The 18,431-nt window shown below is 43.6% G+C and overlaps 1 protein-coding gene across 1 annotated transcript in view; it reads right to left on the reverse strand.

Annotated features, from left to right (window-relative positions):
- Positions 1–17,709, reverse strand: part of SSC4D (scavenger receptor cysteine rich family member with 4 domains) — a 31,624-nt gene extending 13,915 nt beyond the window's left edge. Inside the window, exons 1-4 of the mRNA XM_040422278.1 lie at positions 17,691–17,709; positions 8,216–8,521; positions 7,536–7,595; positions 459–470 (exon numbers count right to left, since the gene is read on the reverse strand). Of these exons, the coding sequence (XP_040278212.1) occupies positions 459–470; positions 7,536–7,595; positions 8,216–8,521; positions 17,691–17,709 (397 nt within the window). The remainder of the gene's footprint in view (positions 1–458; positions 471–7,535; positions 7,596–8,215; positions 8,522–17,690) is intronic.
- Positions 17,710–18,431: the final 722 nt, after the last annotated feature.

Genomic DNA, 18,431 nt, shown 5'->3' on the forward strand with positions numbered 1-18,431 from the left:
CCAGGCAGGCAACAGCACACCGGCCCAGTCCCTACAGGCCCCTTAACCAAATCCTGCAAACCCAATAACAACTCCCCCAGACCACCTGCGACAGCCGCCCCAGGGCCCCCCAACTACCGGGGCATCCCCCCAAGACAAGAAACTGTTAAAGGGAAATCCCCATGTGTCTCACCTAGCTGTGTGGACGCTGTGATTCCACCAGCCGCAACGTGATGCAGTGGAGCTTGACCGGCGCAGACCTCTCCTCTGGATGTCCTCAGTTCTTCAGCACCCCCTGTGCCCTCCACTGCCATTGCAGTCCTCCAAGCCTGCTTTGCCACTAGGGGCCGCCACCGCAGGGGATGATGACTCCTCCAAGCCAGCCACGTGCTGCCCGCCTCTATCCTCCAGCACAGGGCTGCCTTCTTGACCCCGCTGTTCACCCAGACTCGACTGAATCGCCCTCCCACGCCGGACACGCTCACCCCCGCCTGGGGCAGCTGCCGATCCCGGTCCTGCGTCCCTGCCGTCTGCTGCTGAGGAGGAGACGTCCCCCTCCCCGGGTCCCGCCTAATGGTAGGATTCCTCCCGGCACGCGACCGCCGGGCCACTGCGCTCCTACCCACGGCGCATGCCAGAGGGTCCCTGGAGGGGCTCCTGATCTGGCGCCGGAGGCCTAGTCGAGACTAAGGCGCGCCGGGTGCCTAGTCCTTTGCTGCCGGCAATGGGGGGAAGCTGTGGCACCTGCATCCCCCGACCACGGCAGCAATCCTTGGATGGACTCCTGCAACCACTCCATCCCTCTGCTCACCACTGCAGCCCTGAGCTGCACCAACAGCGCTTCCACATCGGACATCGTCGCCCCCTCCTGCCCACATGTTAACCCTTTACTAGCCTTCCTTCCCATTTCACTCCCTTCAAACCTAGTCATGCCCAGCCTTTCCCCAGGCTTTCAGCCCCAGGTCCGGCCTGCATTTGAAAATGATTCATCGGATAACACTTTCAAGTGACATATGACTGTGAGGACAATCTCAGGCATCAGTAGCGACACACAACTTTTACATCAAGAATGGTAGAACAATAATGTGGTGGCAGAATACCATAAAATATTGATTTATGTATTGTTAAGTGAATTAGAGCTGAAAACCTGAGGCCAAAAAATCTGTGGCAAAACAAAACCCATACTAAAAATCAGCACAAAAAAAAGCAAAACTTCCTGGTTCATTCTCTTGATTAAAGGGGTTGGTCCATCTAAGACATTGATGGCATATCGCTAGGATATGCCATCAATGTCAGATAGGTGTGGATCCCAACTCTGGGACCTTTCCTATCTCCAGAACAGGCCTCCTGAATTGAAGGAGCGTGCCCAGGTATTTTCGGAAGGTCTGCAGGAAATAGCTGAGCCAGCGCTTGTAGAAACAAAGGCCTGCGCTTGGCTATTTGAATTCTCAAGAGGTGAATGGAGGGTGGCCGTGCTGGAGTCATCAATGTCTTAGATGGGAATACCCCTTTAAGCTCCACTTTCTGAAACACTTGTAAAACTTGTTATTCAGTTGCATAGTCCAAATAAATCTATACTTCTCGTGTCGCATTTTTGCAGAGAAAACCCATGATTTTGACCAAAATTCCTCTCTCTTTTTCCAATTTAAAGGTATGTCCACACGGACAGAAGAGATCCAGATCCACAGCAGCATATCTGCAGAGTTTAACAGTGCCATCAAAGTGGATGAAATTTAAAAAAATATTATAATAATAATGCAATATAAACTCTACAAGCTAAGTTGACAGGCGGTGTAGATTATAAATCCCCAGCATGTCAATTTATGTTGTGGATATTCATCATGGATTTCACTCTTCACAATGCAGAAGATGAAAGCTACAATAAATCAGCGGCGGAATTTCCTCTGCAGATTCACAGCAAAATCCACAGAGGATTTTTTTTCCAGTTAAAATGTCAGGCTCGGACTTGCCCACCGGAGAGTCGGTGAAATCCTCGGTGGACCCCTTGCCTGTCTGCCTATACTAGTCAGCGGCAACTCCAGCAGCCTGCTGACAAGAGCTGTTGTAATAAACAGCGCAGCATTTACCATAGGCACAGCGTGTATGTAGCAAGCAGCCAGATGATCATGCCTGTCATCCAGCTGCTTGTCTTGTATAGCTTGCACAGTGCTGCGGAGCAATCTTACTCAACTATGGGCCCTGCCTCCTGACCTCTGCTCTCACTACGTGCATCCGTCATCCAGACACTGCAGGTAGAGACATAGAGCTCTCCTGCCGCACCTGTTACAGAGCTGAGCAGAGCGCAGAAGTTCAGTGTGGGAGAATGTGATGACAGGGCAGGAGAAGAGCAGCAGGAGGCTCTTTTTAAAATAAAGCTATAAAAGTGTGTTCAGCCAGGCCAGTCCCCAAGTCCCTAAAATTATGGAAGAAAAGGTATTTACTAAAAAAAAAAAAAAATTGCTCATATTTTTACTGTTCCCCTCTCTGAAAATTACAACTCCCAGCATGCCCTGTCAGATGCAGACCTTCAGGACCTGTTTAGAGTTGTAGTTTTCCTCACTGCAAAATGCCATACTCCCAGGGCCGGACTGGGGATAAAAACCAGCCCTGGAAAAAGTTGCATACCAGCCCCAAAGCGTTGCGTCATTATTTACTTGTTTATAAAAGGGGAAAGCATTCATTGTAAACACGTGTGTAAACACGAATATGAACTTTGCCCCACGATAGCTCTTTTGTAGAACCCCATTGTTCATATTACCGTTTTACTGGCTAGGGCAGCGCTAAATCCCGGCCATCAGTGACGGTGACGTCACTGGGCTTCCTGGCAGCCCCATGGAGAGCCCCGGTACGTCACCAGATCTTCAAAAAATGCCTTTGCCCTGCGCGATTTAGCGCAGGGCAAAGGAGAGCATCGGAGCATGAACTGCAGGGGGGCTGCCGGGGGGAAAATGGAGGGACGTCCGGGTTCAGCTCTGAACCCGGACAACCCCTTTAATTTATACTCAGATATAGTCCTCCTGTAAGTACCTGGCCTTCCCCCTCTTCCTTACCCCCCCTTCCCCTTCTGTCCCCCTTGAATGTATGTCAGCAGCAGCACCAGGAGAAGGACTGGAGCTGCAGGCTGCACAGGGACAAATGAGTGACTGGCAACCCCTTCCTGCTGTCACAGAGTTGCTGGATTCTCCTGGAAAAGTTGTTGAAGTGCAGCTGCCTGGAGGTGGTGGGCTCCAAGCTTCTCACAGCCACTCTGACCATCATGCATGGAGTTTCAGCTGCCTGGAAGTGACCTCCAGGCTTCTATGTATGAAGGCACAGTAGACTGCTGGGAGCTGCCTGTGTGGAGGCTGAGCAGCCTGCTGGATGCAGAGAGCTGTGTGATCACTGTCCCCTCCTGTACAGAGAGCAGCAAGGGACTCTCCAGGAGTGGCATCAGCTGGGCAGATCAGCTTCTAGGATATGGGCTCCATGGGCCCTCTGTAGCCCTCACATGCTTCTTTATGCATCACAGCAAGGAGATGATTGGGGCAGTTGACAGCAGGGCTCTGGCTGGAGGTAGCACTTTGTGAAAGGTTGTCACACAGGTTGTCAGGGGCTGGGAGGGGAGAACATCTTGGTGTGTAACCTGGTGTCACTGTGCTGTACCAAGGATCTGCTGGGCATGGTGTCTCCACAGAGGGCAGGGAATCAGATAGACTGAGGAGGGCTTGTACTTTGGAGAAGAATATGTGGCTTCATGTGACAGAGCAGAGGAATCGCACAGAAGAGTGTGTGGATGAGGATACGTCGTGTCTCCAGGAGCTCTGCCCCTGACATCTCCAAGTGACAGACACTGCTGGACCCCCCTGGCACCCTGCACACAGAGCCTTCCTGTATGTATGGCTGGTGCCAACTTGTGATCAGATCTGACAGTCTGAAGCCAGGAAGCGCTGCCACCCTGTCCCCAGGTCTGCTCTGTGCATGCACCCGGAGCCCTCTGTGCCCACGCCGGTGATGCCATGTCCCGCAACTATAGTGGAGGTGATGTGGGAGGCTCTGGATAAAAAGCAGCTCTGGAGGTAAAGGTAGGGGCAGGGACCGTTACTACGGGTCGGGGCAACAGGGTGCTGTTAAACTCCAGTAGAGGGGACGGGCTGCTTTTCCTGGGCACCAGTGACACTGGCAGGGGCAGCGGTGTGGGACCGGAGGGGGCTTGCAGGAGAGCCGCCGGGGGAAGCAGGGAGCTTGCATGAGCTTATTGGGGAAGCCGCTGTCGTACAACAGCAGCCAGAGCTGCCGGAGGAACGTGAAGTACCGGAGGCTGCATAACTACCTGTGCAACGTGCTGGAGAGACCCCGGGGCTGGGCATTTGTCTACCACGTCTTTGTGTGAGTACCGGACACCGTGCTGCTGTGTATAATGCACCGCCACTCGCCACATGTGGGCATGGCCCTGGCATCCAATACATATCAGGGAAAGCTATACTGTGCATTTATATTGTGTGCAGGGTGCCAGGGGGGTCCAGCAGTGTCTGTCACTTGGAGATGTCAGGGGCAGAGCTCCTGGAGACACGACGTATCCTCATCCACACACTCTTCTGTGCGATTCATCTGCTCTGTCACATGAAGCCACATATTCTTCTCCAAAGTACAAGCCCTCCTCAGTCAATCTGATTCCCTGCCCTCTGTGGAGGCACCATGCCCAGCAGATCCTTTGTACAGCACAGTGACACCAGGTTACACACCAAGATGTTCTCCACTCCCAGCCCCTGACAACCTGTGTGACAACCTTTCACAAAGTGCTACCTCCAGCCAGAGCCCTGCTGTCAACTGCCCCAATCTCCTTGCTGTGATGCATAAAGAAGCATGTGAGGGCCACAGAGGGCCCATGGAGCCCAGATCTTAGAAGCGGATCTGCCCAGCTGATACAGTCTCCTGCAAACTGGAGACTGTATGTACACTAATATACACTACATAACCCTGACAGCCTGCACAGTCACATGTGGGCACAGCCCTGGCATCCAATACATATCACAGAGAGCTATACTGTGCATTATAAGCTATACTGCACAGTATAGCTCTCTGTGACATGTATTGGATGCCAGGGCTGTGCCCACATGTGACTGTGCAGGCTGTCAGGGTTATGTAGTGTATATTAGTGTGCATACAGTCTTATAATTTATAAGACTGTATGTAAATAATATACACTACATAACCCTGACAGACTGCACAGTCACATGTGGGCACAGCCTGGCCCCTTCTTACCCCCAGGGCTGTTTACATCGGCGGCGACGGCATACACAGGGGTCGGGCTCTGCTTCCGGTCTGCGGCCTGGGCCCGGCATATTTGAATCTGGTAAGGCGGCGGGAGCCTGAGGCCACTTAGGAAGAGAGGGGCGGCCACACACAGTCAGGACAGCCAGCCAGGCCGGGCCAGGAGGATCACGGGCTGCCGCTCACAGCGACACCAGGTGGTCGGAGGGAGCAGTGCCGCTCCCACGGAGGCCGGCCTGCTGGCCGGCTCAGCTCCACCCACCTGCCAGTGCGCCACCACTACAATGCATCAGACTGAGGCTAGCTTTCGGATTCGGCCCGCCGGCCGCAGAAAAAGTGCAGGCACATCTTAAAGCGGCCCCAGGGCCGGCGGCCCACCGGGAAATTTCCCGGTATCCCGGTAGGCCAGTCCGGCCCTGCATACTCCTAGGCCTATTCACACCATGCATACAATGATAGAAGCTGCGCTGCATTGAATGGAGCTAAGCCATGAAAGGACACTGCGTGAAAAGTGGACATATCTCTTCTTGGGACAGTTGCGGGTTTAACCCCTTTCAGGACAGGGCCATTTTCCGTTTTCTCATTTGTTTTTTTACTCCCAGCCCTCCCAGAGCCATAACTTTTTTATTTTCCATTCACATAGCTGTATGAAGGCTTGTTTTTTGTGGGACAAGTTGTACTTTATAGTTGCAAACATTTTTTAAATGGCGTAGAATTATAAAAAAGAAAAACACTGTTCCACTACAGTTTTATGAGTTTTGTTTTTACATAATTTTCAATGCGGTAAAACTGCCTTGCTACTTTCATTCTCTGGGTCAGGATGATTACATCTATACCACATATGTTTAGATTTAATATTGAAAAAAAAACTTTGGAAAATATATTTCTTTCTTTGCATAGTCATGTTGGCACCAATAACCTTTTTGTTTTTATGTCTATGGAGCTTTGTTAGGGCTCATTTTTTCCTGGACAATCTAGTTTTTATTGATACCATGTTGGAGTGTGTACGACTGCTCACTTTTTATTCAAATTTTTTTTTTTACTTTTATTTTTTTGTTACACTTTTTAATAATTCCCCTAGGGAACTTGAACAAGAAATTATTAGATTGCTTCTGACATAGACTCCAGTTCATTAGCATTGGAGTCTATCAGAGTTTCAGGCAGGGTCTTCATAGGAGCATGGCTACTGCATCCTCGGATCATTCAGAAAGACCAAGCGCCATCTGGGTACCCTGATCCCCACTAGGTTTTTGAGCTCCCAGATGTTGTAGTCACATTTGACCATGGCATCTGAGGAGTTAAATTTGTGTGACTGACATTATTGTCAATTACATACATTAGCCCTTGGTGTCTGCTGTTTAAAAAAGCAAGCACTTAGTGGCTATAGCGCCTGCTGCTCTTGCGAGCTGGCACCATCTTTAAATATCCGACTCACAACGTATATTTAAAGGGGTTTTCTGAGACATTATAACTGATGACCTACCCTGTGGCACTCCTGTGAACCCTTCCCTGTGACGTTCTCTGTGCTTTTTCTTAGCCAGTGACAACACGTTCATTGATCAAGTGGCCTAGGAGCAGCTCAGCGCCATAGAAGACAATGGGCTGAGCTCCGATATCGAGCACAGCCGCTATACAATGTACAGCACTGTGCTTGGTGAGCTGTGAGGAGGCTGTGGCGCTACTGCGATCACCGCTACTGCTGATCAGAGGGGGTCCCCGGTGTCATATCCCCACCGATCAGATACTGATGACCTATCCACAGGATAGGTCATCAGTAGTAAAATGTTTGAAAAACCTTTTAACTTTATTGGAGTGATAAAGACCCTATAGGTGTAGATACCTGGTAGTGTATAGCATATTCACTTCAATAAACTTATCCTTTTGAATATGCCAGCAAACATTTCCTTCACTTTGGATATTGGGCGACTGGGTGGTTCATCTAGGACATGGAATATCCATGTGTGAGTGCTGTCCAAACTACTGATTGTAAATAACAGACACAGTTATGAACTAAATAAGTTGCTTAATGGGAAACAATTTGATATAGTGCAGTGCACAATACTGTTATGTTTAGCACACTGTATTGTGTGCTAAAATGCATACATTCATGTGTGTGAGATTGAAAAATGAACAAGTAATATCTCCAGCTCTAGGGTGTGCCCCCAAAATTAATTCCACTAGTGGGCCCTAGGCACCCCAGTCAGACACTGTAAAAGGTCACTATGCAGTGTATAACATTGTATAATGTTAGCTACTGGGGGCACCAATAGAGGCACAAGGGCACATAATAATGGATGGTTACTTACGTAGAACATTCTGTGAAGGTTTTGTGAGCTGACCCTTATTACTAGGTGTGGGCAAAATCTCTGAAAGAAAAACAAATATGATATAGTGACAACATATGTATAAAATATATTTAACAGAATAGAATTGCTGGCAGGACAGACAAAATACTGTTGATGTTAGGTTGTGTTCACATGATGTTTTTTTTTCAACATTTAACATACATGTTGGGAAAAAAGGATGCAAAAGCATGGTATATTATTCTTTTCAATCTTGCAGAGATCAGCGATAAAAGTGTAAGTGGAACTAATCCTTTTTTACTGTAGAAACCAATGGTGACAGATGCCACTGTCTGGCATCTGTTGGTGGCATCCGTTTAATGAATAAACCATGTGTATGTGTTAAATGTGGGACACAAAACGTGACATGAACACAGCCTAAAGTATTGTAAACTTGATTAAGACTTAAAACCCTGAACAGTTTCTGACCCCAGTGATCAAATACGGATGGCAATCAATGTTTAAGTCCCAAAGGACCCCTTTAATTATATTTTTCATATTTACTGTACATATAACCACCAATCAGGTTGAAAGTAACTGGAAATACATTTCCATATGTATTATGCATTAACATTGTCTACATATAAAGAAGCAATCAGCCTTTTAACCATTTTCCATGACAGACCGGAACCAAACCTTTTTACCATTACAGGCGACGGCGACATCCTCATAGTGGTAGCAGTTATGAATCCCCAATCCAAGGCTCCTGCACTGACTCAGCACTGATTCTGTCCCTTTGCAGTCCACATTGTCCAAATAAATAGGTCCAGTGCCTTGGCCAAATGAAAGTCGGTGAGTCACAACGATGGCTTGACCACATCCCAGCTGTCGACAAACTACATTGGCATCTACAATGTCCCAGTCATCATCGCAAACTGTTCCCCAAGTCCCATTATAAAAAACTTCAACTCGTCCTTGACAGTGGTTCTCCCCATTCACTAGTCGAATATCTGGAAGTGAAAACATATGTATGACAACAGTTGGTATGATCAAAGGTAAAATGTTTTTCAGCTCATTTCATCAAACCCAAATACTGGAGATGTTATCATGTGTGAACATAGAAGGAATGACTCACTCTTGTAAAAATGGGAAAATGAAGTAAAGGTATTGACAAAACATATTATAATAATAATAATAATAATAATAATAATAAGTTGAACTGGATAGCTCTAAGTCTACTCCAGAATATATGTACATACAGTATACTATAATATGATGGAAGAAGCCACAACACAACCACTACTCCCACCTCTTAAATTGCAAGCTCAAATGATTTTATTCTTCCATTGAAAGAAAATTGAAGAAAACTATTGTAGAGACTGTATTGCCCTTGTCTTTTGCCTTTTATCCAATCTATTATTTTCTTGCTTCTTTTTTTGTAATTCGCAACTTTCTTATGTTATTTACTATAAAAAGATCAGTTTTGCAGTTAAAAAGGTTAAAATGTTTTTTTGGAGTATCAAAATATGATAAGTATCACTCCCCTGGCACCTCTCTCCTCCCTTGGCACACTTCTGGATTATGAGATAACATCCATATTGTTATTGTAGCAGTCAATCACCATCAGAATGAGACAACAAGGGGTGCAAAGAGTGCCATGGGGGGCACAGAGAAAAAATAGAAGAGAATGGTGTGTATGTAATGAGATAATCATTTTAGGAAGGCTATTATTTTTTACCCTCCAAAAGAATTCACAATATCATTTTCTGTAGATGTACTGTATTTTACCCTATATCACTACTATGGTAACTTGTATACAATTATTAGTAGATTTGGAAAAGCAAATTAGTTTAGCTTGATGATTAAAATATCAGTATTATTTCTGAACTAGATAATAATGTAACTGAAAAGAAAATCATATAAAAGTTGAATCAATTCCAGACTGGCTCACAACAGGGCAAGAAGGCATATACTATATAGGAAAAATCATAATGAGCAAAATCTTTTGTTTGTTAAAGAAGTCTCCTAGGATTTTAATATCAATGACCTTATTCATCAATATTTGAGAGGTATGAGTCTGACTTCCAGCTCTGATACTGACCAACTGAATGAAGGGGGTGTCAATACTGTACTTGTGGTTGTGGCTGGAACTGTGGCTCAGTTCCATTCACTTGAATGGGAGTGAGCTTCAGCACTAGGCGCAGCTAAAACTCTATGTATGACACTGTGCTTGTGTAAACAAAGAAGACAGCACATTGCTCACTAAAGCATTGCATCCCCTTCATTCAGCTGATCTGTGGGAGGTGGCAGGAGTCACCAATCAAATAGTGATGATCTCTCCCAACAAAATTATTGTCCCAGAAAACCCTTTAACCCCTTAGTGACCAAGCCTGTTTGGGCCTTTATGACCAAGCGTTTTTCTTCCTTTTTTTATGGTCTCGTTCCAAGAGCTATAACTTTTTTATTTTTTCATCTATATAGCTTCATGAGGGCTTGTTTTTTACGGAACAAGTTGTAGTTTTTAATGGCGCCATTTTGGGGTACACATAACTTTCTGATTAACTTTTATTAACTCTTTCTGGGAGGGAGATAGGGAAAAATAGCAATACTGCCACTGCGTTTTTACATTATACATTTTTTGGCGTTCATTTTTCGGTACAAATAACATAATATCTTTATTTTCTGGGTCAGTACGATTACAGTGATACTAAATACTTATAATTTTGTTTACGTTTTACTACTTTTTTTGCAATAAAACACCTTTTATTAACCAAAAAAATAATTTTGCATTGCCACTTCACAAAACCCATAACTTTATTTTTATTTTTTATATGGAATTGTGTGAGGGCTTGATTTTTGAAAGACGACTTGTATTTTTCATTGGTATGATTTTGGAGTAAATGGCGCTTTTTGATCGCTTGTTATTACGTTTTTTTTCGGTGGAAACTAAGAATAAATTTGAAATTCAGTCTTTTTTTATTTTTTATTTTTTACGGCGTTCACCATAGGGGATAATTTATGTAATATTTATGTAGTCCCGGTCGTTACGGACGCGGCAATACCAAACATATGGGGGATATTTTCTTTTTGCAATTTTTTTCATTGAAAAGCGTATTTTCAATGGAAAAAAAAACATATTTTTTTATTTTATGGAATTTTTTTTATTTAATAAATGTGTATTTTTTTTCTATTTTTTTTACTACTTAATAGTCCCACAAGGGGACTATAATATACAGTATTTTGATTGCTTTTAAAATGTAATGCATTATCTCTATAATGCATTGCATTTCAATAGCAATGCTATTCGAACATTGACCAGCAGGCTGCGCCAGAGAGGCACAGCCTGCTGGAAGTAACGGAAGAAAGGCTCGGGGCCCTGATCGGAAGCAAGGTAAGCTTCCCAGCACATCAGCACCCCGCGATCGCATTTTCGGGGTGCTGATGGGAGACAGAGGGAGTCCGCTCCCTCTGTCACCACTTTACATGCAGCGGGCGCCATTGCGCCCGGCATGTAAAGGGTTAAACAGCCCGGATCGGCACTCCTGCCGTTCCGGGCTGTTAGAGCAGGGACCCGGCTCTCATGTGAGAGCCAGGTCCGCGCTCCCCGCTGCACTGGGGAGCCGTGCAGCGCTTAAACTGGGCCGCCGTAAAAACGCGGCAGCCCAGCCTAAGGCCCCTTAGTGACCGCCGTAAAAACACGTATGGGTGGTCACTAAGGGGTTAACCTTGTGACTGTGAATGTGGGAGCTATGCAGGATCATGCCAATTGTTTATTGAGAACCTTTTCATGCACCACTGGAAGGTCTGTCTCTATGGCACAAATGGCCAAGATCTAGAGATGAAAGTGATCATTTTGTATTGAACAGATTTTCTTTAAATTAGAATTTCTCATTTCTCTGTTACATTCTACACAAAACACAAGTTATTCAGACACTTAAATATACTGACAATAGCCTAATGCTGTGCACCATGCACAATTTCTCATCTACACCCTCAGCGTCCAGACAAGGTGATTGTAGCTGTATTTCTGGTAACCATCTACATTCTATTATGAAGAGTATCTAAGCAACAAGCGCAGACATGAAGAGGAATCACTTTGAAAAACATCCCCTGTGGGCCCTCTGCATTTAATTAATATATAAGAAAATGTCCACAAACAAGGACAAGGATCTTTAATACACCACAGATGTCTCTGTTAGGTGACTTGAAAAAGTTTCACAGGAAGATATCCATTATTATAATTTTCAGAAAGCACCATCTGAGCATGAACATAAAAAACTGTATGCACATGGAAAGAAGGGATGGATTAAGGCTTAGAACTAAGAGTATCTACAGTGTAATGCAATAGTTTGGGCACCCCTGGTTACAATTACTGTTACTGTAAACAGTTAAGAAAGTTGAAGATTAAACGATCTCTAAAAGGCATAAGTTTGAGATGACACATTCTCTTTGTATTTTAAGCAAAAAACTATTTCTTTTATTCATCTTTTACATTTTCCGAAAAACAAAAAAGTTATAGGGCTTGAAGTAAAAGTTTAGACAACTTAGGCTACTTTCACACTAGCGTTCGGGGCTCCGCTTGTGAGATCCGTTTAAAGGCTCTCACAAGCGGCCCCGAACGGATCCGTCCAGCCCTAATGCATTCTGAGTGGATGCGGATCCGCTCAGAATGCATCCGTCTGCCAGCGTTCAGCCTCCGCTCCGCTCAGTGAGCGGACACCTGAACGCAGCTTGCAGCGTTCGGGTGTCCGCCTGACCGTGCGGAGGCAAACGGATCCGTCCAGACTTACAATGTAAGTCAATGGGGACGGATCCGTTTGAAGATGACACAGTATGGCTCAATTTTCAAACGGATCCGTCCCCCATTGACTTTCAATGTAAAGTCAAAACGGATCCGTTTTTTTTTTTGTTCATGGTTATGCAAACGGATCCGTTCTGAACGGATGCAAGCGTTTGCATTATAGGAGCGGATCCGTCTGTGCAGACACCAGACGGATCCGCTCCTAACGCAAGTGTGAAAGTAGCCTTACATGGTTAGTACCTGGTAGCACCCCCTTTGGCAAGTATCACAGCTTGTAATCACTTTTTGTAGCCAGCCAAGAGTCTTTCAATTCTTGTTTGAGAGATTTTCATCCATTCTTCCGTGCAAAAGTTTTCCAGTTCTGTGAGATGCCCGGGCCGTCTTGCATGCACTGCTCTTTTGAGGTCTATTCACAGATTTTCAATGATGTTCAGATCAAGGAACTGTGAGGGCCATGGAAAAGCCTTCAGCTTGCACCTTTTGAGCTAATTTGAGGTTGCCATTTCCTCAGTTTAAAATCTAATTAAGATATGGCAGTTAACAAGAACAGTGGAAGGCAGGAGAAGCTCTGGAAGACTGGCTCACAACAGGGCAAGAAGGCATATATAGGAAAAATCATAATGAGCATAATTAAGAATAATCATAATTAAGAAATGTCAGTTAACAAGAAAAGTGGAAGGCAAGAGAAGCTCTGGAAGACTAACTAGAATTTAACAAGATATAGCTGCTTTAAGGATTGCTTGAAAGGCAAATCAGAACCCCCGCTTGTCTGCAAAAGATCTTTAGGAAGATTTAGCAAACTCTGCAGTTGTGGTACATTGTTCTACTGTTCAGTGGCACCTGCACAAATATGGCCTTCATAGAAGAGTCATCAGAAGAAAACCTCTCCTGCGTCCTCATCACAAAATTCTGTGTCAGAGGTTTGCAAAAGAACATCTAAACAAGCCTGATGCATTTTGGAAACAAGCCCTGTGGTCCGATGAGGTTAAAATAAAACTCTTTGGCCACAATGAGCAAAGGTATGTATGGAGAAAAAGGGAACAGAATTTCATGAAAAGAAACACTTCTCCAACTATTAAGCATGGGAGTGGATCCATCATGCTGTTATGCCACCGGATGTGGACCCACTGTGCCACTGACCAGCTATACCTTGGAGGTGCCTGCAAGTAGGGCCAGCAGCGCAGTCGCAGAGCGCTGGACTAACACATGCTTTGGGGTTTGTTGGAGCCGATGTCCTGAGGAATATTTTACGGGTGGAGAGAAGAAAGGATACAATGAAATTCCAGCAAATTCTGGAAGCAAACATAACATCAACTATGAAATAGCTGAAGTTGAAAAAAGGATGGCTTCTATGAATGGATAATGATCCTAAACACACCTGGAAATCAACGATATACTTCCTCAAAAGACACAAGCTGACGGTTTTACTATGGCCCTCACTGTCTCCTAATCTGAACATCATTGAAAATCTGTAGATGGACCTCAAAAAAACAGTGCATGCAAAAAGGTCCAGTAATTTCACAGAACTGAATGACTTTTGCAAGGAAGACTGGATGAAAATCCCTCAAACAAGAATTGCTTTGCTGGCTACAAAAAGCATTTGCAAGCTATGATACCTGCCAAAGGGGGTGCTACTAAGTACTAATCATGGAGGAAGCTCTACGTTTTGCTTCAAGCCCTTTTCCTTTTTTGTTATTTTGAAAATATAAAAGATGAAAATAAAAAATAAATGTTTTTGCTTAAAATACAAAGGGAATGTGTCATCTTTAACTTTGTCTTTTGGAGATCATTTAATCTTCAACTTGCTTAACTGTTCAAAGTAACAGTAATTCCAGTTATTCTGACCAGGGGTGCCCATATCTTTGCATGCCACTGTACATGCATAAAGCTTCATTAACCTTTCAATAAACTTTGTATTAATCAATAGTACAGTGTACAAACATGAGGGATAACAATGAGGAATTTCTGGCCATTATATCACTTTTATCTGGCATTGTTAGCAGTTTTCTGCTGTGTACGCTGAATGTGTAGTTTGCAGTTCTCTCAGACATGATGGGTGAAGACTAGCTGCCATCTACTACAGACAGAAAGTAGAGGAGAATTTGCTTCCTAACCTTCTCTTACTCACTCAAAAGTATGCCCTGGGATCATGGAGGGCATTACAGAGAAGTACTGACCTGTATGGTTGTGAATAAAGCACTTAAGAAGTTTATATTTCATTCCATGTAGCTCCTCATTCTGGCCTATATTCATACATTGCTATCTTGGAATATTTTCAAGATTTGTCAATTGTTTGGAACTGTTTTGGATGTAAGTTTGATACCGATGGATGTACAACTCCCATTTTGCACTTTAGTAAAGAGACACTTGTTTATTTTCTACAACAGACCTTGTTACTAACTCCAACACCGGCTGGAACATCTACATCTCTTGCCTTGCACCTATAAAACACTCATAACACCAGTGGCACCCAAGCTATCATGAGGCAGGATCCCCAACATCTGGAAGTGTCCAGAGGGAAGAACAGTGTGCCATCCTATTACTGGCCTGGCCCTAGGGAGCATTGGTGTGAGGACTGCCACTGTGAATAATTATTGCAGCAAGAGCCACTACCACTCCCATCTTCCACTCCAGCTCCTCTGGGGCTTGCGGCACATCCATCAGCCTCTACAATCCCCCACTACTGCCATTCTGCGGCTTACCAGTTCAGACTTCTCTCCACATTCTGATAGTGGATCTGCTGTACATTCAGGAAGTGCCATGAAAAGCCTCCCCAGCCAATTACTGGTAGAGGTGGGTCACTGCTGCAGCTAATGATTGGCTGAGCAGACATCAGTCATTTCCCTCATGTTGAGCCAGAACTAGGAAATGGAGAGGGACTGGTAAGTGCTGGCAATGAGAAAGAAGGGGATTTGTGAGGCTAAGCATAGCTTCTTCTTTTTTTTAACCCACTATGAGCCATATATAAAAAAAAATACAGCTGGACAAGACCTTTAAAGGGTTTACTCAGGATTAGAAAAACATGGCTACTTTATTCCACAGACAGTGCCATGTCTGTCCATGGATTTTGTCTTATACTGTAGTTCAGCTCCACTGAAGTGAATAGGACTGGTGTGGTGTTTTTGGAGCAAAGCAGCAATGTTTTTTTAATCGTGGACAATTCATTTAACTCCTTGCCGACGCAGGACAAGAATTGTCATCCTAACTAGCCGGTACGTAACGCATTAGGACGAGCATTCTTGTCCTGCGGTTAACCGGCCATTCCTTACTATTACTATTACTAACAGCCGGGCTCCTGCTGTATCCACCAGAATTGGTGAAAACACTGATGCCAGGGAATTAACCCCTTATATGCTTCAATCAATGCTGCGGCATATAGGAGGTTGGCAGAGGGAGGGGGCGATGGTGGGGTCCCGATGGTTGCCATGGCAGCCCCAAGCCTTGCAAAGTCCTTGGGGACTGGCAGCTACTGAGGCCTATGAGGCTTAAAAAGCAATGGCAGAGTTGCATGCTTTTTTTTATCCTGCTTCCATAAAAGCTGTGGAGGTCAAAAAATTACTTGACGTGTGTAGTTTCCAAAATGGGGTCACTTTTGGGGGGATTCTACTGTAGGGGTACTTTAGGTTCTCTTCAAGATCTGCTCTCCAAAAATCATATAGTGCAGTTTCCATTATGAACCTGCGATGTGCCCATACAGCAGTTTATTACCACAAATGGGGTGTTTCTGTAAACTGCAGAAACAGGGCAATAAAAATTTGGGTTTGTTTTGCTGTTAACCCGTGCTGCTTTATGGATAAAATTGATTAAAATGTAAAATCTGCACACAAAAAAGGTACATTTTGAAATTTGGCCTCTATTTTCCTTTAAATTTTGTGGAACATGTAAAGGGTTATTCAGTTTTGAATAACTTGAGGGGTGTAGTTTTTAAAATGGGGTTATTTATGGGTGGTTTCAACTAAATAAGCCCCACAAAGTGACTTCAAAACTGAATTGGTCCTTAAAAAACTGGGTTTTGGAAATTTTCATGAAAATATTTAAAATTGGTTCTAAAATGACACTTGCAAAATGATGCCAACATAAACTAGATATATGGGAAATGTGAAGTAATAACAATTTGCTGAGATATCTCTATCCATCTTAAAAGCAGAGAAATTCTAATTTTAAAAATTGCTAATTTTTTCAAATGTTCTGTAAGTTTTGTTGAAATATATCGACTTAAATTGCTCCAAACTTATTTCCACATGAAGTGACACATTTTCAAAAAAACAGCCTAGTCTTTAAGGTAAAAAATGCCTGGGTCCTTAAGGGGTTAAAATTACAAGGGGTAATCCAGTGAAAATGATCTTCTGATGTGTTATATGTACAGTATATATATATATATATATATATATATACACAAAGGTCATTTTGGTTACACCTATGTTCCCAGCCCACCACTGATTTAGAGAATGAAAGGGCTCCTTACAGCATTCAAATCCTGTGGCACTGCTTAGAATGTAACAGAAATCTTTGAGCAGTGCCAAAGGGGTTTGTTGTATATACAGCCTTTTCATTCTGGAATTCATTGGTGGTCTGAGATCAGACTTCATCTCACTTTGTCTGTTACATAAGAATAGTGGATCATCCTTTTTAGTGAATTTTTACTTTAACCCTCAGTTTTGCCCAAGCTTTGTTCGTGCTTTGAGAAATGGACCTAACAATTCAGCCTGAACAGAGCTTAGGCAGTAGGGTAAGGGGGAGAGGGCTACTTTAACCCTTCATATCTCAGGCTATGTAGCACGTGGAGATGTGAGCCTAATCTTGTTTGAAAGCTGATAATCTAAGCTTTAAAACAAGACCAGGATTATACATTGGAAGATATAGACTTTAAAAATTGGGTCAGAAGTGAAAGCAGCTGAAACCTGCTTTCCCTTAAATTCATCAACATGATTCTTAGTTTTTGGATGCGCTTGGCCATGAAGTTTCAAGAATTTTAATTCCTGAGTATTATGTAGGTGTCCATACAAACTCTCTCTAAGGTTGATCAAAATGGATATTTTCAACTAAAACGATCAGTTGGAAAGTGAATTTTGACAAAGAACTTAATTTTAGCCAACAGATCACATACTGTCATCATCTGGAAAGAAACCAACTGTGCTTGGCATTTTTGTTCAATAGTCATTAGTCCATAAACCATCTTTCTGTGAAAGAACATTCCCAACAACCAATATGGACTACAACATGCATGTCGCCTGCATCTAGGAAAGGCAGCCAGATGACATTATACACTTCACCCTGTTTCAGGAGTTCATAAATAGACAAAGAATAGCAAGCATACAATAGCAGGGATATGCAATAATAGCTAAGCTAGAGCAGGTTTAGTGGTAATGTAATCTTACCTGCTTCTTCTCTTCTCATCACTGATATCATTTCTATAAATAAAAAAAACAACCCATCATGTAACATTTAGAGAAACTAATATATACAGATTACACACAGTATTTTTGTCTGACCTACATCTAATACACATCTACAGCTCTTACACAAAGTAACTGTAATTTTATTTCTGCAGCAATAGTTACTTTAAATTATGTTAAAAGGGTTGTCTGGAACTTTCATTCTGATGACTTATCCTCAGAATAGGTTATCAATATCTCATCGGTGGAGATCTGACCCCAAACGGTCAGCTGTTTGAAGATAGCTTCTTCCTAGGCCTGTGTCACTACAAACATCAGTCACATGGCCTTTGTACAGCTCAGCCTCATTTCAGTGAATAAGACTGACCAATGCCAAGCATAGCTTTTATGCAATGTATAAGTGTTACAACCTCTTTAAATAACTAATTAGTCGGGGTGCTGGATGTTTAACCCCCATAATCAGATATTGATTACCTATCTTGAAGATAGGTCTTCAATATTCAATTCCTGAATAACCCCAACATGCAGACCAAGCATGTTAGAATATAAGTGCTTTACCAGTTTTAATCTCATTTAGATCATGCCAAATTTTCTTTTGGGGGAGTGGGATTTTATTTTGTTATTGTATGTAATATTTTATTCTCGTATATACTGGTATATAACTGTACATTTGTAGATTGTCATCAGGGCCGTCTTTAATATTGATTGGACCCTGGGCAAAAA

The sequence above is a fragment of the Bufo bufo genome, chromosome 3 (assembly GCF_905171765.1).
Source record: "Bufo bufo chromosome 3, aBufBuf1.1, whole genome shotgun sequence".
In the NCBI taxonomy this organism is placed as follows: domain Eukaryota; kingdom Metazoa; phylum Chordata; class Amphibia; order Anura; family Bufonidae; genus Bufo; species Bufo bufo.